At 37.1% G+C, this 24,002-nt stretch overlaps 1 protein-coding gene across 1 annotated transcript in view; it reads left to right on the top strand.

Annotated features, from left to right (window-relative positions):
- Positions 1-24,002, top strand: part of ETFA (electron transfer flavoprotein subunit alpha) — a 71,856-nt gene that overhangs the window by 14,081 nt on the left and 33,773 nt on the right. The window contains exons 3-9 of the mRNA XM_053594207.1: positions 792-873; positions 978-1,060; positions 5,368-5,467; positions 8,090-8,200; positions 8,864-8,965; positions 10,160-10,228; positions 14,744-14,826. Of these exons, the coding sequence (XP_053450182.1) occupies positions 792-873; positions 978-1,060; positions 5,368-5,467; positions 8,090-8,200; positions 8,864-8,965; positions 10,160-10,228; positions 14,744-14,826 (630 nt within the window). The remainder of the gene's footprint in view (positions 1-791; positions 874-977; positions 1,061-5,367; positions 5,468-8,089; positions 8,201-8,863; positions 8,966-10,159; positions 10,229-14,743; positions 14,827-24,002) is intronic.

A 24,002-nucleotide genomic window follows, 5' to 3' on the forward strand; every position in this document is an offset into this window, starting at 1 on the left:
AATGAGGAGACAGAAGATGATAATGACTGACACCACTCTGCTAAAGCAGAAGCCAGTCATGCTGTATTAAAGGTACCGAAAAAGGGGGCAGTCTCATTGCCTTCTGTATACAGAAAATCTGAGTGGTCAGAGAGCTTTCTTAGAACCCCATCCTGATTGCAAACAGGAAAAGTGAGGGATTGAAATAGAAAATATTTTGCTTTGTCATAGATAAACATTTATGTGGGCAGGAACTCAGTATTTAACTTAAGATTTTCTCTATTGACTAGGGTTATTAATTTTAGTATCAGCAGAAATTATTACTGCTAAGTCAAGTGTAATAGACTGTAAAGTAGGGGGGCTAAATCCTGTCCTTCACCTCTAGGAAACCCTAAGTCTAAATGTAATGCTGTGTTATTGTTGAGAGAGAAAGAACCCCATTTTCACTATTTCTAAAATGATGAACATATACTTGTATTGAACCAAAGATAAAGAACACAGCTTACAACTAAATTCGAATAAAAAGCCACGTTGATTTTGATCTGTCAATTAGTACTTTTCTTTTTCAAGGGAGGAATTTTTGTTGAAATCCATTGTAGGGGGACTATGTAAGATCAAGATCAATTGGAAGTAAGATCAATCGACAGAAAGTATTCTTTGTTAGGGGAATGTTTTTAATTCTCTAAGTAGCCCTTTTGCTAATAAGAATGATTTTTACACTTAGTCATTAAGATTTTATGCTATTTGTAGTGGTGGTTCTATTTGTATGTATATGACAGATGGATAACCAGGAATTTATCTTCTAATCACAGGTGGCACAAGATCTTTGTAATGTAGTAGGTGTAGCAAAAGTTCTAGTGGCTCAACATGATGCATACAAAGGCCTCCTTCCAGGTGAGGTTTTTCCTGTGGAAAAAATGTGGTGTCTAAGTTATGCTTAAATATATGAATATGAAAATACTATGAAATGTGTTTTATTAATTGTTTTTAATTTTCAGAGGAGCTGACGCCATTGATTTTAGCAACTCAGAAGCAGTTCAGTTACACACACATCTGTGCTGGAGCATCAGCTTTTGGAAAGGTGAGAAGATTGAGAATGTGGAATTTGATGTCACTACTTAAAAGAGTTAGATTTCATCGTGCCAAAAGTGGACAGCATACTTTGTTTAGATAGCCAATCCTGATTTATCTGAATTAACATGATAGTTTTGCTAAAATTCTTCCGAGATTTTATCACAATCTCTGTTAAAATAATATTTTTAGGTTTCAAACTTTGTTGTGGAGAAAACTCTATTTAGCCTATTTTAAATTATCTTTGTTTAAAAACTGTGTTGAATTCTGTGTGCATGTGTGTGTATAAGAATGTCATTTGTGTTTATTTTGGTGGCTGATGGATATTTAGAAAGCTCAATTCTATCTACTTGAGGAATTTGGAAAGGGCTGTGTGGTGGTTGGAGATATTGTTAGGGCAAAGAAAGCTATAATCTGATCATGTGCATTGTGATATGGCTGAAGAAAGATGGGTAGTGAGTGGCTACATGAAGTTAAAAAGGAGGGCTAAGGAGAGTGCCAGGATAAGGGATTTGTCAGTGGGCCTTTCTTGCTTTCTCTGTGCCTACAAGTGTTTTCCCAGCTCCATATTCTTTTATTTCATTTTTAATAAGCTGTAATTTCTGGTCTTTATTTTTACTTAGAAAAACTATAAGTTGTACTCAAATATGTTCTTATTAGAAAGGATGCATAGAGCACAACAGTGTGTCCAGCCAGGTACCAAAGTCCTGCCCTCTGATTTCCATCTCACTTTTCCCTTTGCAGGAATACAAATTGTTAGGAATTGAACATTCTTTTATGCTTCTTTCTGTGGATTTTAAAATTATGATACATGTACAAATATTTATTTTTTACTTCAAAAATGGGATAGTATAGCATGAATTGTTTTGGGACTAGTGCCTTTTACTTGAGAGTATGACTTAAATATTAGCTTGTAATATGTCTGTCTCTTTTTAAAATTTACTTTTATTTTTAACTTAGTTAATTTAGTTCTATCTATCTACCTACCTACCTACCTAGTTTTAGAGCTGGGGTCTTGCTATATTGCCTAGGCTAGCCTCGAACTCTTTGGCTCAAGTGATGATATGACTTCAGCCTTCCAAGCAGCTTGGGGTTATAGGCATGCACCACCATGCCTGGCTTATCTCCTTTTTATGGGTCCGTAATACTATATATATAGCCAAGGATGGTTAGCTTGTTTCTAATTTTTTGCACTTACGAATTTTGCTGCAAGGAAACATCTCTGTGCAGATACCTTTGTACACCTGTGCTGGAATTTATTTAGAATAGAGTTCTAGAAGTAAATTTGCTAGGTCAAAGGTTTAAAAATTTTTGATACAAGTTGTTAAATTGCCAACACTTATTTTCATTTTCAACATTTCCCCCCTAATTTGATGGGTGAAAAGATCTTTCAAGATTGTATCACAAGGCTGAAGAGAGAGGATCACTCTATTCCATCTCTGGATGGGCCATTCCATCTCTGAAAGTTTTGATTCTATGTTGGATGATTTAAAATATTACATGGCTCTTGAGCTTCTGTGATGACAGTTCACCTGAAAGAAGCAGAAAGAGGGACGGAGGGAGGGGGGTGGGGCCTTGGTGTGTGTCACACTTTATGGGGGCAAGACATGATTGCAAGAGGGACTTTACCTAACAATTGCAATCAGTGTAACCTGGCTTATTGTACCCTCAATGAATCCCCAACAAAAGTAATAAAAAATAAAAAGAAAAAAGAAAGGGTGTTTTTTGCGTCTTATTAGATGTTATCATAGTACTCTGAACTTGATTACTGTGTTGTAATAGATGGGAGTTTTGAGAATATGGGTCATATAATAGTTGCTGATCCTGCAGGCTATGAGTGGCTTTGGAATGAGGAAGAGTTTTAAAAGAACACAGTAATTATTGCTTCTCCTTCCCAGAAACCATATGGTCATGCCTACTGGGTAGTGTACCTTTTTAAAGAGATAGATATCTGTGTACCATCCACCCTTTTAGAACATTTAGCTGGAAGACCAGACTCAGAAAAATATTCCATCAAGCACCATAGTAAATTCTTGTCAGGATATGCTGTAGTAAATATAGTATGCTAAATAAAGTAAGGGATAATGAAAATACAAAAGACATTCAGTTTTAATCTCTTTAAGGAGTTCTAAAACTTTAAAAAGAGGCACAGTCTCTATAACAGAATTTGTAAGAGACACTGTTATCCAGATAACAATATTCCAGTAGTAGTTACTGAACAGTTAAAGAAAGTGGTTTAGGAAAAGAGTTACTTACTGAAGGAGGCTTTAAATACTGACCAATTTGGTTTGTTTTTAAAAGTAGACATCTTCTAAACCTCTTATTTACCAATTTAGGACTATATTTAATGGATTTTTTTTTTTTTTTTGAGACGGAGTTTTGCTCTGTTGCCTAGGCTAGAGGGCAATGATGTCATCATGGCTAACAGCGACCTTGAACTCTTGAGCTTAAGTGGTCCTCCTGGTTCAGCCTTCCAAATAGCTGGGACTACAGTTGTGCACCATCGCACCCAGCTAATTTTTAAAATTTTTGGCAAGGTGGGATCTTGCTATTGCCCAGGCTTGTCTTGAACTCCTGGCCTTGAGCGATCCTCTGTTCTTGGCCTCCCAAAGTACTATGATTATAGGCACGAGCCACCAGGCCCAGCCTATTTAGTGGAATTTTAATTCTTTTCACAAACTTTTTATTTTGTGTGGGATCTTACATTTTTCTAACTATGATTTTACCAAATGTGGTACTTTTTAGTAATTTTTCATCATGGCTAAAAGAATTGCTGTATTATATAAAATAAAAATAAAATAAAAATTAGAAGCTTCTATTGGGAATATAGCAGGAGGAAAATTGACTAAGTACATAGAAGTATTTACTAGGTATAGGGTAGGGACATAAGAGAAATAGAAACAAAACTTCTGCCCTAGGGGTGCTTATAAATCTAATTGAGAGTTATATATTGAAGTATGTATATTAAAATTATTTAAAAACAAAATACTTGTTAATGCTAATTATTAAAATAATGTAATTGTATATGCATATGGAAGATGCAGAATAAGGAGTAATTACAGGATAACACTGAGAGCAGGCTCAGAGAACAAGAGAGCGTTTGGGGGCACAACGGGGAGAGGAACTTGAATAACGTTATCACTTCTATGACCTCAAATTTGGGAGGTATTGTGAAGTAAGCTCTTGTGTAGAAAGCAGTATAGAATTCAGTTTTTCTATTTGTGTAATAAAAAGCAACATTTTACTTTTTTTTTTTGAATCAGTGTCTCACTCTGTTGCTCTAGGCTACAGTGTGGTGGCATCATAGCTCACAGCAACCTCAAACTCCTAGTCTCAAGTGATCCTTCTCACTCAGCCTTCTGAGTAGCTGGGACTACAGATGCCTGCCACCACATGCAGCTAATTTTTCTATTTTGGTAGAGATGGGGGTCTCATTCTTGCTCAGACTGGTCTTGAACTAAGTGATCCTCCCTCCTCAACCTCCCGAGGAGGATTACAGATGTGAGTCCTGCATTCAGCCAGCATTTTACTTTTTTTTTTTTTTTTGCAGTTTTTGGCCAGGGCTGGGTTTGAACCTGCCACCTCAGGCATATGGGGCCAGTGCCATACTCCTTTGCGCCACAGACACCGCAAGCATTTTACTTTTTAAAATACATTTACATTATCTAAAAGAACCTTGAGTCCAGAAAGTACAAATATTCAGTCTTAGGCTGAGACCTGGGGCACTGTAACTTCCCAGGGATCCCTGCTAATGAGAACAAAACACATGTATGTAATTTTCTTTTTTTGCTCTTTTTATACATACTACATGGCCTGTTCTTGAGGTTAGTCTTGATCTTTTTTAATGCAACATCAGTTCAAACAGGTGAAAGGTCTGCTGTGAAATTTCTTCTTTCAAATACATTAAGTGAATATATAGAAATACCTTTTTCAGTATTTCAGTATTTCACAACTCTTCTAAATTTTATTCTGCTTTCTTACCAAAATTCAATAATCCCAAACTTTCATACTTTTTAACTGATATTTATTAAAGTAAATGTCATATCACATGATTCAACATACTGAGTTAACCATACTGAGATGGTTTATTACTGTAGAACTCATAATACTCTTATTGTAGACAGAGGAATAGTAGGCACTCACTTAATCTCAAAGGCTTTTCAAAAGGGGGTGCTAGAAATTGCAGTATGTTCGAAGATGCATGTGAACATGAATTACAGTTTCTGTGGACTGTGCATTTGGAAGGTGTTGTTGCTGTAGTTTGTAGCCATCCTCGGAGTATGTGCGTGTCACTCACCGCCTGTTTTGCTTTTTTAGAACCTTTTGCCCAGGGTAGCAGCCAAACTTGATGTTGCCCCAATTTCTGATATCATTGCAATCAAGTCACCTGACACATTTGTGAGAACGGTTTATGCAGGTAAGTACCCAAGGAAGGTAATTAAAGAACATGTTAAATTTTAGTAAAAAGCAGAAATTAATCTTGAAGATAGAATTTTATAATAAGCCATATACTTGCTTTAAATGAACCATTTTAAAGGTTTCTGAAGAAATCTTACTCTAGAATTGCTGCTGGACCATGGCATGGCATTCTCTCTGATATTAATAGATCTCAAACACAGTGCTTTCCTGCCTGCGTCATTCTGTTTGCAAAGTGAGATTTTTCAAGTGGTCAATAAAAATTAGATTCACTATTCAATATATTTTTTAAGGGGCACCTAGAAAAGTACAACTTTTTGTTTTTAAACAGCATTCTCAGTTTTCTTTGCTTCTCCTACTCCGTTTTCATCTGCATTGAGAAACTCATTTCAGTGTCTCTTTAGCTGATTGATGTATTACTAAGCACACTGATCTCTGGTGGAGTTGGAGAAGGCAGTGGACTCTTTGTTCGTTCTGATTGAAGTTGTGTATTTCATTATAGACGGTCAATTCTCAAATCAGACCTTTCATCTTCAGTAACTTTGAGGGGAAATATTTGGTCATAGCTTAGTTTATTTTTTATGTATTTATTTTTTTTTTGAGACAGAGTCTCACTTTGTTCCCCTCGGTAGAGTGCTGTGGCATCACAGCTCAGAGCAACCTCCAGCTCTTGGGCTTAGGTGATTCTCTTGCCTCAGCCTCCCGAGCAGCTGGGACTACAGGCACCCACCACAACACCTGGCTATTTTTTTTGTTGCAGTTTGGCCGGCGCCGGATTTGAACCTACCACCCTCGGTATATGGGGCTGGTGCCCTACTCACTGAGGCACAGGCACCGCCAGCTTTATTCTTAATGTGATTACTAATCTATAAGGAATGTCTTGAATTTTTTAAAAATCTTGGCACATCTGTACTTGTTCTTAATACCCTACTGTGTTTTCACATATATTTCTTCTTTAGCATGTATAGTAGCTACATTCCTTGTGGGTTTTTTGTTTTGTTTTGTTTTGAGGCAGTGTCTGTCTAGAATGCAGTGGCATGTATCTTTATAGCTCACTACAACCTCAAACTCATGGGCTGAAACGATTCTCCTGCTTCAGCCTTTTGGGTAGCTGGGACTATAGGCATGTACTACCATGCCTGGCTGATACTTTTTGTTTTTCTTTCTTTATTTATTTTTATTTATTTATTGAGACAGAGATTCAATGTGTTGCCCTCGGTAGAGTGCTGTGATGTCACAGCTCAGCAACCTCCAGCTCTTGGGCTTAAGCGATTCTTTTGCCTCAGCCTTCCAAGTAGTTAGGACTACTGGTGCCCATCATAATGCTTGGCTATTTTTCTGTTGCAGTGGTCACTGTTTGGCAGGCCCAGGCTGGGTTCGAATCCACCAGCTCTAGTGTATTTGGCTGGGGCCCTACCCACTGAGCTACAGACACCAAGCCATTCTTCTTCTTCTTCTTTTTTTTTTTTTTTTTAAAAAAAGAGCCTTACTCTGTTGCCTAGGCTAGAGTACCACCAGCTAGCTCACAACAACCTGAGTTCAAACGATCCTCCTGCTTCAGCCTCCTGAGTAGCTGGGACTATAGACATGTGCTACCAGGCCTGGCTAATTTTTCTTTTTCTTTCTTTTTTTTGAGACAGAATTTCACTATGTTGCTCTCGATAGAGTGTTCTGGCGTCACAGCTCACAGCAACCTGAAACTCTCGGATTTAAGAGATTCTCTCGACTCAGCCTCCCAAGTATCTGGGACTATAGGTGCCGCCACATGCCCATCTGTTTTTTTGTTGCAGTTGTCATTGTTGTCATGACAACAACCTGACTGGGTTGTCATGGCTGGGTTTGAACATGCCAGCTCCAGTGTATATGGCCAGTCCCCTACCCAATGAGCTATGGGTGCTGAGCCAATTTTTTTTACTTTTTTTTTTTTTTTGAGACAGAGCCAGTCTCTGTTGTCTAGGCTAGAGTGCCGTCAGCCTAGCTCACAACAACCCCAAACTCCCGGGTTCAAGCAATCCTCTTACTTCAGCCTCCTTAGTAGCCGAGACTATAGGTACCCACCACAATGACCATTTAATTTCTCTATTTTTAGTAGAGACAGGCTCATCTCCATCTCCGGAGCTCAGGAAATCCTCCTGCTTTGGCCTCCCAGAGTGCTAGGATTGTAAGCTTGACCCACTGCACCCAGCTTAATGTTTTAATTTTTGTAGAGATGGGTTATCACTATGTTGTTCCTGGCCTCAGGTGATCCTCCCATCTCAACTTCTGTAAGTGCTACTATTAGGATTATGGGCCTGAACCCTAGTAGCTACATTCTTAAGTTGTAGCTCATGTTTTTTGATTACAGATTATATTGTTTTGGGGAGAAGGAAGCTTTGTTCTTATTTCTTCTTAGTGTGGCTGCTTGTTACAGTTTCTTGCTTCCAGGCTTGTCAGCACCTGCCCTGTATTTTAAAGGCATCCAGGGTTAAAATTAATTACTGATATGTTCTTTACCATTATGATTTCTTCTTCCATACATAGAGTTAGAAAATAGCGAGTTCACAGTTATTTCTTACCTTGTCTCCATGAAGTAAATTTAAAGCCTCTGTTCTATTTCTTTTAAAAAATAATTTGTATTTTTCAGGAAATGCTTTATGTACAGTGAAGTGTGATGAGAAAGTGAAGGTGTTTTCTGTTAGAGGAACATCTTTTGAGGCTGCAGCAGCAAGTGGAGGTAGTGCCAGTTCTGAAAAGGGTGAGTGTTCACTTGGAGTTTTTGTTTTTTCTTTCTTATTTTTTAGTTCATAGATTGTGTTATAATAAGAGATGATCTCTGCTTAAATTCCCAATGCAGAATATTTGAAAGTTTAATCTAAATGATATTCCTAAGTTTATACAAAAATAAGAAATATTTATAATTTATTATTTTCATATTGTCTTTGGTACTGTGTACTAGGCTAGCTGCTTTAGTAGATCAAGGGAGTGGGAGAGAGAGGATCCATTGAGACTAATATATTATAATGGCATTATGGTTTTTTACTTTCATTGCTGTTTTCCTATTACAATATTTGACTTAATATAATAAAATATATGATAGTAAATGTATGGAGGGTATTACACTTTAATATGTATAGTATCTTATCTTTTTTCTCTACTTAATAGAAAGAGGGTTTCTCAGTTTTTACAGTTAGACTCAGAGAATTAAGTGTAAAAAGTCACATAGCTAATGAGGCAAAGATTAGAATCTAATTTCCTTAACTCTTCCAGAGAAATAACAAGATCAGGAGCACAGAATTTGTAATAATTAACAAACTTAAATTTCATGAAATTATGTATTTGTGTCTTTCTGTTAATAATATTCATTATAGAAATCAAAATCATAGTCATTGTTTTATTATATATATATCAATATCTGCAGCATCAAGCATGTCATCAGTGGGATTATCAGAGTGGCTTGACCAGAAATTAACAGAAAGTGATCGACCAGAGCTAACAGGTGCCAAAGTGGTGGTATCTGGTGGTAAGTGGAATATTACTTTTAAAAGATGATATAAACTTAATTTTTTAAAAAAATAAATATTTGTATTTATTTTAGAGGAGTGCAGATGTTTTTCAAATATAACAAGTTAGGAGGTTGCAAATATTATTTCCATTTGCCCAATCAGGAAAATAAAATTATGAGCATAATACACAATTTGAGCTTTCTGTGCACGTCTAGTCACTGACACCAGGGGGAGCATAGTATAAATCTCACATGCATAGCTTTGCTTGCTGGTGTTGTCTCATTGATGGACTTTCATGTTATGCTGTAGAGTATGGTTGGCTTCTGAATTATAGGAAGAACTGGTTGGAATCTCAGGGCCATCTTACATATAATTTCTACCCTTCATTCTGCTTTGAAGGATTTCCATAGTTGTCCAGGTCTCTATAGATAAAACTTTGAATATTTTTTCACATTTAATATCAAAACTATTAGTATTATATAAGGCATGTTTCCTTTTGTATATTATGCTCCTTATTAAAAAATAAATAAAATGTCTTTTGTAGCCTATTGACTTTTTGAAAAAACAAAGACTGCTATGATTTAAAAATCTTTCCAAATAAAACATAAAATATTTAAGCTTTCAAACAGCAAGTAGCATTGAGAAGAAATAATTTATGAAAAAAAATTCATTGAAAAAAATATATCTGACTCATTTATTCTAAGAAATGTTTTTGGTTATCTGTTCTATAACAGGCCTGTTGCAAAGTGCTAGAGAAACAAAAATGAAAAGGCAGAGTGTTCTTAATCTAGAGGAGTTTAAAGTCCAGTGGGATGCTGTCCATTCAAATAGTAACTTCATTCAGTCACTCAGAGAACATACATTGAGCACATCCTCCTGTCTGTAGAGTTTTGCTAAATACTGCACATAATTGCAGTGACCATGATAGATGTGGATCCTGCAATTAAAGATTTTTTATTCTAGTGGGGAAATCTAATATTAAAGATTAATATATCATTAGTTAATAGTTCAGTAACTATAGTAGACTTGACTACTTTGTAGGAGAAATTGAGAAGTATACCAGAAGTCAGAAGTCTTATAGAGGAGGTGGTATGCTTAACATGGCAGTTATGTAATAACTCAAATTTACTCAAGTATAAAAACAGCAAAATTTTTATAAAATGGAGTTTGTGCTTGCTTAATTTTTTTTTTTTTTTATCTTTTTAAATGAGGTCGGGGTTTGAAGAGTGGAGAGAACTTCAAGTTGTTATATGACTTGGCAGATCAGTTGCATGCTGCAGGTAAAGTTCTTTTCCTTGGTAGAAAAATGTTCATTTTTTTTCAAAAATATTTTTTCTTCATTGTTTCATTTATGTATAAGTCACTCCAGATCACAGATTATTTTGCCTTCTGTGGTTTTCATGTCTCTCTGAAACGTTTTTCCTTACGCCTCCAAGTAAATGGCACAGCATTCAGTGAGGATAGGGTTTCCTAGTACTTTTAAGGTATCTACATGGCACTCTTATATTTGCCAAATATAGGAGTTTTTTTTTTTTTTGTTTGTTTGTTTTTTGAGACAGAGCCTCAAGCTATCGCCCTGGGTAGAGTGTCATGGCATCACAGCTCACAGCAACCCCCAACTCCTGGGCTTAAGCGATTCTCTTGCCTCAGCCTCCCAAGTAGCTGGGACTACCAGCACCCACCACAATGCCCAGCTATTTTTTGGTTGTAGTTGTCATTGTTTGGCAGGCCCAGGCTGGAATTGAACCCGCCAGCTTTTGTATGTGGCTGGTGCCTTAGCCGCTTAAGCTATAGGCACCGAGCCTTTTTTTTTTTTTTTCCTCATTTTTAAAATAATGAAATGTCAGCTTTAGTGCTTGCTTTAGATTCAGGAATAGTTTTTCTTCTTTGGTCGTCTAATATAAATCTCTCATACAAATAGAAACACATTTAAAACTATTTTAAGGCTGGTCTGAGTGCAGTGATGTTTACAACTAATTGATCACAAGTAGTTACAGATCCTTTGTTCCTTCTCTGCTCCCACTGCTTCATTTGACTAGTTTTAAATATATTAAAAAAAATTTTTAAAGGTATTTCAAAATTGTAGTTAACCATATATAGGGAAGATTGAACCTATTATTATTATTTTTAATTTGAGGTTCTTGTAAGGGTACAAACAACCAGGTCACAATTTTTGAATTTGTTAGGTATAACCTGTCTTGTAGTTATGTACAGCACCCGAAAGATGTGCCATACACCCTTACCTTGTGCCCATTATGAGGGAGCACACCAATCTCCAGATAGAACCTGTTATTAAAAGTGCATTGGTGTAACCTGCTTCTGTATACCCTCAATGAATCCCCGACAATAAAAAAAAAAAAGGCAAATAAAAGTGCATGGTGGTACCTGTGGCTCAGGGGGTAGGGCACCGTCTCCATATACCAAGGGTGGCAGGTTTGAACCTGGTCCCAGCCAAAGTGCAACATCAACAACAAAAAATGCATTGGTAAGAGGGTGGTGCCTGTGGCTCAAAGGAGTAGGGCGCCGGCCCCATATACCAGAGGTGGTGGGTTCAAACCCAGCCCCGGCCAAAAAAAATGCATTGGTAAGAATCAAAAAAAAAAATTTTTTTTTTTAAGAGATAGTCTCAATTTTGTCACCCTCAGTAGAGTGCTGTAGTGTCACAGCTCACAGCAACCTCCAGCTCTTGGGCTTAGGCAATTCTCTTGCCTCAGCCTCCCGAATAGCTGGGACTACAGGCGGCCGCCATAATGCCTGGCTATTTTTTTTTTTTTTTTCAGTTTGTCCGTGGCTGAGTTTGAACCCGCCAACCTCCGTATATGGAGCCAGCGCCTTACTCACTGAGCCATAGGCGCCGCCCAAGAATCAAATGTTTTTTGGAAAAAAAAAAAAAAGAATTTGAGACAATTGATTGGAAAAATAATACCTTAACCTATAGAAGAGCAAAGATGAGAATTACATCTGACCTCTCTTCAAAAACCATGCAAGCAAAAGGGAGTAAAATGTTTAAAGTGTTGAGAGAAAACACCTACCAACCTTGCATTTTGTACCCTGTGAAATTATCCTTTAAAAGTGAAAGAGAAATAAAGACTTTTTCAGACAAACAAAAATTGAGGGAATTACATGAATATTGAAAGAACTCCATTTAGATAGAAAAAATATGCAGGTCAAGTACGGATGTACATGAAGTTAGGAAGAGCTTGGAAAGAAGGAATAAGTAAAGGTAAAATAAGTTTTATTTTTCTTATTCTTAATTTATCTAACAAGTAATAATTTGTTCAAAATAATAATAGCAACCATGTATTCAACTACATATACTCATGTGTATGTATTACATTTTATGTATAAGTAACATGAATGACAGCAATAGTAGCAGGAATGGTAGGTAGAAATTAGGGTTATTTTGTTACTATTTAGTTACTATTTAGTGGTACAGTGTTTGAAAGTGGACTTGGATTAGTTGTAAATATGTATTACAGACTGTAGGACAACCACCAAAAAAACAAAAAAGTAAAAAAAAGAAGTACAGCTGATAGCTAAGAAAAGAGAGGAAATGGAATCATATAAAATGCTCAGTTGGAAGACAAGAATAGGAGCAAACAATAAGGACAACAAATAGAAAACAGTAAGGAGGAGAGAGGAGTTGGAGGGGAGGAGGAGAAAGGAGGGTCATTAGCAGGATCTCAGCTAATTGTGTGCAGTGTAAGAGTGTTGACACCCCCTTGGTGAAGGGCTCAATTACAATGTGAACTTTATTTACCTTAGAAAGGTAAACAATATAACCTAATCTTTTGCACCCTCATATTAATCTGAAATTAAAAAAAAAACTAATAGAAGGTTTAGAGATGTTTTGTTATATTATGTGAAGAACTGTTTTTACTAAACTGGTACTCATGAAAAAAAACTGACAAAAATGGTAGCTATTAACCAACTGTGCCAGACATTAATGTGAACATCAGTGGTCTAAATGCACCAATTAAGAGAGATTGGCAGGCTGGGTGCAGTGGCTCACACCTGTAATCCCAGCACCCTGGGAGGCTGAGGTGGGTGGATAGCTTGAGCTCATAGGTTTGAGACCAGCTTGAGCCAGAGTGAGACCTCATCTCTAAAAATAGCCAGGTGTTGTAGTAGGTGCCTATAGTCTTAGCTACTCGGCAGGCCGAGGCAAGACAATGGTTGGAGCTATGACACCATGGCACTCTACCAAGGGTGACAGAATGAGACTATCTCAAAAAAAAAAAAGAAAAAAAAAGAGATTTGGCAGAAAGGGTGAGAAAACAAGACCCAACTATACGTTGTCTACAAGACACCCACTATAAATATAAAAACTTCATATAGATTAAAAGTGAATGGGTAGAGAGAGCTACACCGTGCTAACACTGAACAAAAGAAAGCAGCAAATGTAAGTTTTGTAATAAAACTTACCTTGTCACTGTCTGAAATTAACATAGCTACTAAGTTAATTAACATATTACTAAGTTAATAAAACTTCAGTTTTAAACTTAAGTTTCAGTAAAACTTAATGTAAGTCAAGTGAAGAGTAAGATGTGATTAGTCCTGGTGGACTCCAGGTAGCAGGTAGTGGTGAGGCTACAGGTGTTCAGAGGCAGCAAATTGTATTGTCCTTGGTTCCCTCTTGTCCCCTCTAGCTGGAGATTAGGAGGCTTGAGGCTCATTCTTGACTCCTGCTGGGGAAAAGGAGCTTTTATTTCCAAGCAGAGGGCTCTTTGTTAACTTCTATTGAATGAGGATAGAAAAATCAGTAAATTTTAATTTTTATTAATTAGACAGCAAATATTGGTTAAACTTTTATCTTGTTATATGTAACTCTTTTCATTATCTGGTCATGAGAGGTAATAATACCTTTCTTTAAAAGTTGTGAAGTTGGATTGCACCTCTGGTGCAGTGGTAGGGCGCCAGCCCCACATACTGAGGGTGGCGGGTTTGAGCCCGGCCCTGGCCAAAGTGCAACAAAAAAATGGCCGAGCATTGTGGTGGGCACCTGTAGACCCAGCTACTCGGGAGGCTGAGGCAGGAGAATCGCCTAAGCCCAAGAGTTGGAGGTTGTTGTGAGCTGTGATGCCACGGCACTCTACCGAGGGTGACAGAGTGAGACTGTGTCTCAAAAAAAAAAAAGAAAAGAAAAAAATATTGCGAAGTTATTACATGAAAGAGCATTATATAATGACATCCTAAACGGATTGTAGGGTAGGTTTTATGAATGCCTTTTTGATAAGGCAAGTAGAAGAGTTCAGCCCATTTTAAAATATGAAATATTTGAGTAGAATAGAAATTACTTCTTAAAGCTTTATGTATAAAGTGCACTGGTACTTAGTATTTAAATTCTCAACCAGTGACTTACTTTCTTAAAAAGTTAAGTCTTTTATAAAATAAGTTTTTCCTTTTCCTTTTGTTTAGAGACAGGGTCTTGCCTTGTTGCCCAGGCTGGAGTGTAGAGGCATGATTACAGTTTACTGCAGCCTTCTGAATAGGTAGGACTATAAGCATGCACCAATCACATCCAGATAATTAAAAAAAAATATTTTGGAGACACAGGGTCTCACCATCTTGCATAGGCTGGTCTCAAACTCCTAGTCTCAAACTCCTGGGCACAAGTGATCTCCCACTTCAGCCTCCCAAAGAGCTGGGATTACAGGCATGAACCATGGAACCCAGCCTTATAAAGTAAATTTGCAACTGTATTATTTTACTGTCTTCATCCGTAGTTATTAGTGAATATCCCACCTAACTGAATATTAAAGCTTGAAAAAAATGACAGATTTTTTTCTTCTTAGTTGGTGCTTCCCGTGCTGCTGTTGATGCTGGCTTTGTTCCCAATGATATGCAAGTTGGACAGACAGGAAAAATAGTAGCACCAGTAAGTATTGCTAATAAAATATGCTATGCAGAATTCTACATGATAAGCACAGTGTGTATTTGCTGAACTGTAATCTCAGTGATTTATATCTTACTCAGTTTTCCTGAGCCATTACCAAGGTGAACGTGTCCTTAAAAAGTCTGTGGAGTCCTTAGTCTTCTTAAAATGCTTAGCAGTTCTTAAATCCAGCTTATTTTTCAGGTATTTTAAAGCAGTAGAACACTCTAAAATTAAGTCATGTCACAGCATCAAATACAAAACTTACAAAAGTACCTTTTTATTATTGTTCATTTTTATAAGTTCATCCTGATAACATTTATTTGCTGTAAAGACCTTAAGAGTATAAAGTCAATCAGTAAGAACAATGAGCTTATTTTAATGAGCACAGATTTTTGAAATTGGAAATTACAGTCTTATATCTGCTTGAATACCTAGTTTATTTCTGTATTTTGTCTAGTAGAATAAATAGAAAATAGATCAGAAAATGCTGATCCATATAGATAAGTGATACTAGACTATTCTTTAGTTAAACCTACCTAAAACTTAAAAAAGAAGAGCAGGAAATTTTGTTTCAGTGTTGAGTCACTAAAAATTTCTAATGACTGTCCACGTTTCTTAAGTGATATAAGGTTTTAGTGGATAGGATTTTCAGCCAGTTTGAACCTGTTATTATATGGAGGAAAATGTGTTTTTCGTGTATTTCAAAACATAATATGTTTTTTGTTTCAAAACAATATTAAGTCATGTCCATTAAGAAAAAAATTTTGTATGTCAGTTCAATTTTATAAGCTGTTCACTAATTTTGAAATACTGTATTACTCAGTTTTTGTTGTCGTTTGTAGACAGAGGTTTCAATCTTCCGCCCTGGGTAAAGCGCTATGACATCATAGCTCACAGCAACTTCAAACTCTTGTGCTTAAGCAATTTTCTTGCCTAACCCTCTGTTGTCCCTTAGCTGGGACAGCAGTACCTGTTACAACACCTGGCTAGTTTTTCTGTTTTTAGAAGAGACAGGGTCTCGCTTTTGTTCAGGCTGGTTCTGAACTCCTGAGCTCAGGCAATCCACCTGCTTCGTGCCTTCCAGAGTGCTAGGATTACAGGCATGAGCCAACTCACCAGGCCTGTAGTCACATTTTTTAAGACTTGTCATTAAAATTTGTTTTGAAGTATCTGTTCAAGGCTTTTGCCCATTTAAAACTTGGATTGTCTCTTTGTAGGAGTTCTTCATATATCCTCCATACATAGTTCTTTGTCAGATAAGAACTGTATTCTTTCCCATGCTAGGTCTTTCCTATTCATTTTCTTTGAATGAACAGAAACTTGAAATTTTAATAAAGTCCAGTGTATCTGTCATTCTTCTTATGAGTAGTACTTTTCATTATTTAGCTTATTTGAAGTTAAATGAGAAGATCTCAAAACTTAAAATAGATATTAAAACTGTTCATGAATTAGGGTGCAGTACCATTTGACCAGTTTGCTTGTCATGCCACATTGGTCAGGCTGTGAGAGTAAATTTAATTAGGTCTGGAGTGCGCATGCATGCACATACATGTTTATTTTAAAGAGATGGAGTCTTGCTGTGTTTCTGGGGTTGGAGCACTGTAACCCCCCCCAGTGCTATTTACAGGCATGGACATAGCACACTGGGTCTTGAACTCCTGGCCTCAGGGGATCCTTCTTCCTCAGCCTCCTGAGTGGGTGGAGCTACAGCCACCACAACTGGCCAGTGCACATATGTTTTTTTTTTTGGAGACAGAGCCTCAAGCTCTCACTTGAGCTGGGTAGAGTGCTGTGGCGTCACAGCTCACAGCAACCTCCAACTCCTGGGCTCAAGTGATTCTCCTGCCTCTGCCTCCCAAGTAGCTGGGACTATAGGCACCCACCACAACACCTGGCTATTTTTTTTTGGTTGCAACTGTCGTTGTTTGGCAGGCCTGGGCTGGATTCGAACCCGCCAGCTTAGGTGTATGTGGCTGGCGCCTTAGCCACTTGAGCCATTGGTGCTGAGCCCTTTTTTTTTTTTTTTCGTGGAAATCTTAGTTGTCCAACTGGAACTACAGCCACCACCCATGGCCAGTACACATTTTTTTGTGTGTGTGTGTGGAAATTTTAGTTGTCCAATTTTACATGAGCAGACACGTGCAGGCTTGAATTCATAAAAGATCAGCAGACTTACAAAATAATCAAAATACTTCTATAAGAAATTGGGAGATGTATTCTGAAGTGGCAGATAGGCTTATTTATTTTGACTAAAGGGGAAACTAGTTATTAAATAGAATAGCAGAATGGCAGGGAGTGACTGGTGGCATCCTTTCCTATTCATTTCTTGTATTGGAAATAAATGTCACACAATCAGCTTTATTCAGCATTAGTCTAATGAATATAAAACTATTGAAGTTTTTCATAAGGAAATTAAATACATTAAATGCTTTGAAGACTTTAACATAAGCTCTATAGTCTCCCCATTAGAATTCTGATTCATTAATTCAGGGGTTAGGCATGGATGTGTATATATGCATGTATTTGTGTGTGTGTGTGTGTGTGTGTGTGTGTGTGTGTGTATTTTTAAGGTTCTAAAACTTTAGAAACAATCTGAAATTTATAAAAAACTTAGTACAAATACCTTTATTTTTGTAGACTATTTAAGAATAAGTTGCTGAGATGATGCCTCATCACCCCCAAATATGTTATATAGGACATTCTTCTAATAACCACAATATAACTTTTAAAATCAGAACATTAACATTGATAGAGTATCATTTAATCATCCCACCCCATTCAGGTTTTTTCTATTATTCCAATAATTGAAAACATTTATTGTCTAACCCTTTATAGATAAAGTTTGGTGACCCCTTTTCTACTTCCTTTATGCCCTTACTGAATTTTATGGTCTAGTAGTTTTGTCAGTTACTGGGAGAAGGTGTTAAAAACCACATGGGCTGGATGTGGTGGCTCATGCCTATAACCCTTGCGCTTTGGGAGGCCAAGGTGGGAGGATTGCTTGAGACCAGGAGTTCAAAATCAGCCTGAGCAAGACCCCATCTCTACAAAAAATAGAAAAATCAGGTGGGCAGTGTGGCACATGCCTGTATTGGCACATGCCAGTGGGGAGCATGATCCCATGAATTTGAGGTTGCAGTGAGCTACGATGATACCATTGCACTGGGAAATAATGAGACCTGGTTTCAACTCCTCCCCCCAAAAAACAACAAGACAACAATAAAAAACTGGATTTGTTTCTCACTTGAGTTTTATTAGTTTCTGCTTGATGTACAGTGACCACCCAAGGGACTGTAATACACTACTTACCATATGGAGGTGGTCAACATAAGGAACTAGTTCTGCTGTACCAATAACGTGCATGTGATACATGTCCAGTCTGTGAAAACCAGGTCACCTTAAGGAGGTGGTTGGTGTAGGGAGGTGGTCAGCTATAGAGGTTCTACTGTTTTGAAACTCTGACTCTGTTGTTGGGGACTCATTCATGGTTGTTCTGTCTCCTTGATAAACTGATTTTTTTATCCTTATCTAATATCCCCATTTATCTTTGGTAGTACTGGTTGTCTTGAAGGCTAGTTTGGTCACTACTTGTATGGTATATCTTTTTTTTTTTTTTTTTTTTTGAGACAGAGCCTCAAGCTGTTACCCTGGGTAGAGTGCGTGGCATCACTACTCACAGCAACCTCAAACTCTTGGGCTCAAGCAATTCTCCTGCCTCTGCTTCCCAAGTAGCTGGGAATACAGGCACCTGCCACAATGCCCAGCTATTTTTTGGTTGCAGCCGTCATTGTTGTTTGGCGGGCCCAGGCTGGATTCGAACCCACCAGCTCAGGTTTATGTGGCTGGCACCTCAACTGCTTAAGCCACAGGCGCCCAGCCTGTATGGTATATCTTTTTCTATCGTTTTCCTTTCACTGTATCTCTTTTTACTTAAAATGTATTTCTTTAGGTAGCATATAGTTGAGTATTATTTTTCAACACATTCTGATAAGATCTCATTTTTTTTATTAGAGTTTTTAGTTCATTTTTATCTTTCTCTGACTGCTTTTAAGACTTTCTCTTGGCCAGGCAAGTGGCTCACACTTGTAATCCTGGCACTCAGGAAGGCTTCGGAGGGAGGACCCTTGAGCTTAGGCATTCAAGACCAGCCTGAGCAAGAGCAAGACTCCATCCTTACTAAAAATAGAAAAAAATGGCCAGGTATTGTGGCAGGTGCCTATAGTTCCAGCTACTTAGGAAGCTGAGGCAGGAGGATCTCGTGACCCTAGGAGTTTGAGGTTGCTCTGAGTTAGGCTAATGCCATGGCACTCTAGCTTGGGCAACAGAGTGAGACTCTGTTTCAAAAAAAAAAAGAATTTCAGCTGGTGTGGTGGCTCACGCCTATAATCCTAGCATTCTGGGAGGCTGAGGTAGGTGGATTGCTTGAGCTTACAAGTTCAAGACCAGTCTGAGCAAAAGCAAGACTCCATCTCTACTAAAAATAGAAAAACTGAGGCAAGAGGATTGTTTAAGCCAGTGTTGGAGGTTGCTGTGAGCTATGACACCATGACACTCTACCTCTGTGGAGGGCGACAGCTTGAGACTTTGTCTCAAAAAAAAATTATAAAAAAAAGTATTTCTCTTAAGCGTTCTTTAAGCAATTGGATTGTGATATGCCTTGATGGAGTTTTCTTCATATTTCCTGTTCTTGGGAGTTTGTAGAGCTTCTTAGATGTGTGGGTTTATGGTTTTCATAAAATTTAGAAAAATTGTGGCTATTATTTTGTTAAGTAGTTTTTCTATTCCAGTTACACATATGTTAGGTCTCCTAAAGTGTTCTCTGTCCCTTTTTATCTTGGGTTTTCTTTTTTCCTCTCTGTGTTTCATTTTGGATAGTTTCTTTTGCTATTATCTTCAAGCCACTAATGTTTTTTTCTGCAGTGTCTAATCTGCTATTAATTCCATCCAGTATATTTTTGTCTCAGATATTGTAGTTTTTTAATCTCTAGAAGTTCAATTTGGGTCATTGTATATCTTTCACTTTTTTTGGTTTTTGAGACCGAGTCTCACTATGTTGCCTGAGGTAGCGTGCCATGGCCTCACAGACCACAGCAACCTCAAACTCTTGGGCTTAAGTGATTCTCTTGTGCCCACCACAAGGCCTGGGTATTTTTTTGTTGCAGTTGTTGTTTAGCAGGCTTGGGCCGGGTTGGAACCCACGTGCCTCTGTGTATGTGGTTGGTGCCCTAACCACTGAGCTATGAGCACCGAGCCTATCTTTCACTTTTTGACCTAACATTTTTAATCTTTTTACTCCTTTCTTGAACAGCTGAAATATAATTACAAGCTTTTTTAAATTTCGGGTTACTATGAAGGCACAAATGAGTAGGTTACATTGTTTACATTTCTTAGGTAAAGTTCAAGTTGTAGTTGAGCTCTTTGACCATAACTTAATAGCCCTCTTTGCTAATTCTTTCATTTTCGTCATTTTGGGATTGATGTTGATTTGATATTCTTCTTATTGTGGATCATATTTTGCCACATCTATGTATGCCTGGGTAATTTTTTATTGGATGGCAGACGTTGTGAATTCTACCTTGCTGGCTGCTGTATATTTTTTGTATTCTTGAGCTTTGTTCTGGGATAGAATGGAATTTAACTTAGAAACAGGTGTATCTTTCAGACTTTGCTTTTAAACTTTGTTATGTGGAAACAGAGCAGCAAGCCTTTTATCTAGGGCTAACATTCAGTACCCTTTTGAGTAATATCCCACGAATTACAAGATTTTCCACTCTGGTTGGTGGGAATATCACTGACTTTTGGATCGTGTGAGCCTTTGGGATTGTTCACTTTATTCTTTTTGGTGGTCCTTTCTCTGGCCTTGGACATTTTACTTATACACATGTGCTAATAAGTCCTTCATTGGGATATTTCTCTCTAAGCTCCCTCTTACAAGAGCTGTCTCCTCTCCAGACCTCCCCCCTGTAACTCTAGCCACCTTTGCCTTTCAGACTTGTCACCTTCATCTCCTGAACTTGAAGAGAGCACCACCAGGTTGCTTGGGTTTCCCTCTTTGTACTGTCTTGGAAACCCAATCCAGTTGGTAGGCTGGGGTAATTCCAGGGCTTACCTTGTTTGTACTTTGTCTTTTGAGATCTGTGCTACCTGATCTCCAACATCAGAAAGCCATTGCTGCTTCAGTTTTGTTCAGTTTTTCAGTCGTTTCAGCCAGGAAGGTGCGTATAGTTCCTTTTACTACATCTTGTCTGGAAATGAAAATAGTTCATAATTATTGTGGTTGGATTTAGTTCTATTATTTGCTGTTTGTATCTTGTTTATCCCATCTGTGTTTGTTTATTTTGTTTTATTTCTCTGCTTCTCCTTTCTGCCTTAGTTTGGATTAACTGAATATTTTTAATTTTCTTATTGGCTTTTTAGTTATATCTCTTTGCATTCTTTTTTTTTTGCAGTTTTTTGCAGCTTTTGGCCGGGGCTGGGTTTGAACCCGCCACCTCCGGCATATGGGACCAGCGCCCCACTCCTTGAGCCACAGGCGCCACCCTGCATTCTTTTTTAATTGATTTTTATCAGGACTACAGTGTACATAGTTAACTTTTTTCACAGTCAACAGAGTTAATCTTGTGCTTTTTCATGTAAATTAAAAACCTTAGAACCATATTCTCTAGATTCTTGAACAACATGAGGTTTAGGTATTTACCTCACACATAGTTGAAAATTCATGTACCTTTTGACTTCCCCAAAACTTAATTACTAATATTCTTCAGTTGACCAGAAATCTTACCAATAGCATGAACAGTTGATTAACACAGTTTTGTAAGTTGTATGTATTTCGTACTGCATTCTTATAATAATGTAAGCTAGAGAAAAAAATGTTATTAAGAAAATCATAAGGAAGAGAAAATACATTACTATTCATTAAGTGGAAATGGATCATCATAAAGGTCTTCATCACCACTGTCTTTACGTGAGGAGGCTGAGGAGGAGGAGGAAGCAGAGAGGTTGGTGTTGCTGTCCCGGGGTGGCAGAGGCAGAGGGAAATCTGCACGTAAGTGGGCCTGTGCATTTCAAACCTGTGTTGTTCAGAGGTCGGTTGTGTTCTATTTATCTCTCGCCTTCATGCTTTGCTAGTCATCCATCTTATCTTTTTTTTAACTTATTTTTTATTATTTTTTAATTGTTTTTTATTAAATCATAACTTTGTACATTGATACATTTATGGGGTCCAGGTGCTGCTTCAGTATACAATGTGAAATGCTTACACTGAACTAGGTAACACATCCATCACAATTTTACTCATTTCTTTTTTTTTTTTTTTTTATTGTTGGGGATTCATTGTACTCATTTCTTAATAGTTTTGAAATGTCCCATTGCATCATGCACATTAATTTTTTTTTTTTTTTTTTTTTTTTGAGACAGAGTCTCACTCTGTCACCCTTGGTAGAGTTCTGTGGCATCAGCTCACAGCAACCTCAAACACTTGGGCTCAAGTGATCCTCCCACCTCAGTCTCCCAAGTAGCTGCGACTACAGGTGCCCATTGTAACACCCAGCTTCTGTTTTTAGTAGAGTCGGGATCTTGTTCTTGCTCAGGCTCATCTTGAACTCCTGAACTCAGCTGATCCACTTGCCTCGGTCTCCTAGAGTATATAATCTTTATTTTAAACACTCATAGGTATTTTAAAGAAAGTAAGATACAAGAAAAAAATGCTCTTTTATAACATATTTACCACTTCTGGTACTCTTCATCCCATCTGAAGATTTGAGTTTCTTTCTTACATAATTTCTTTAAGTCTGAAGAACTTCCTTTACATTTTGTAGTACTGATATAAGGGTAATGAATTCTGTTTTTATCCTTCTGAAAATATCTTTATTACACCTTCATTCTTGAAAGATTCTTCTAGATTTAGAACGTCAGGTAGATTTCTCCCTAGCACTTTGAACATGCTGTTTTATTGTCTTCTGGACTCACTTGTTTCTAATGAGAACTCTGCCATTACTTGTATTGTTCTTCTAGATGTATTTTTTTATTGTTGCTTTCAAGATTTTTTTTTTTATTGTTGGGGAATCATTGAAGATATCAAGATTTATTTATTTTTATTAGATTTTTAAAAGTTTGATTATGATACACCTAGGGGTATGTTTTCCTTTGCATTTATCCTGCTTGGGACAGTGAGCTCCTTAAATCTGGAAACTTATGCATTTTACCACACTTGGGAAGTTTTATATGATTTTTCTGCCTAATTTTTTTCTCTACTTTTATTCTGGAATTCAATTACACATAATTAGATGTTTTAATATTCTTCCACAGGTTACTGAAGTGATTTTTCTCCCTTTTTTCCTTTGTTCTTCAGATTGGGGTAACTTCTTTTGGTCTGTTTCTCAAGGTCACTGACTCCTTTGTAATTTCTATTACTCTGTTAAGCCTATCCAGGGACCTTCTTATTTCAGGCTTTCTGTTTTTCAGTCCTAGATTTGCATTTGGTGGTTTTCAGAACTTTTGTTAGTCTGGTAAGATTTCATATTATGTGCTTGATATTACAGATATATTTTCCTTTACATCTTTGGCCATAGGTATAGCAGCTGTTTTAAAATCCTTGTGTATTCATTCCAAAATCAGACTTATTTCAGGATTAGTCTCTTTTTTTTTTTCACATTTTCCTTACTTTGAAAAATTATTAGGCCCTCCTCAAAGAACTTTTGTTGAGATTGATTTTTATTATATTATAAATTAAAACTGAGAAAAATTTAAAATATTTGGTAATTCATTTGAAAATAACAATAAAAAACCTGTTTGTTATATAAATAACATTTTAGGAAGATGTCTGTGTCTTTCAAAACAAAAGTAAAAATTAATGAGAATAGTAGTAGTATAAAATAGAAAATTTATAACTTTGGCTTCATAGCTGGCTTAATTGAAGACTGCAAGATTCTCATTTCTGCTTTAATTGTGTTGTTTTATGTTGGTTCGGTTGAAGCATATGAAGAAAATCCAGTATCACACAGATAGATAATTGGAAAGGAAAGGAGTATTTTAGTAGCCTTTTAAGATAATTGTGAATATTCCTCTTTTACACTATACTAAAACTTGACATATAGCATTTTCTGAAAGATTATTTTCAATGTGGTATCAGAAATCAAATCAATGAACTTTTCATACTCTCACATTAAAATTCCTTG

The sequence above is a fragment of the Nycticebus coucang genome, chromosome 6, assembly GCF_027406575.1.
Source record: "Nycticebus coucang isolate mNycCou1 chromosome 6, mNycCou1.pri, whole genome shotgun sequence".
Classification (NCBI taxonomy): Eukaryota; Metazoa; Chordata; class Mammalia; order Primates; family Lorisidae; genus Nycticebus; species Nycticebus coucang.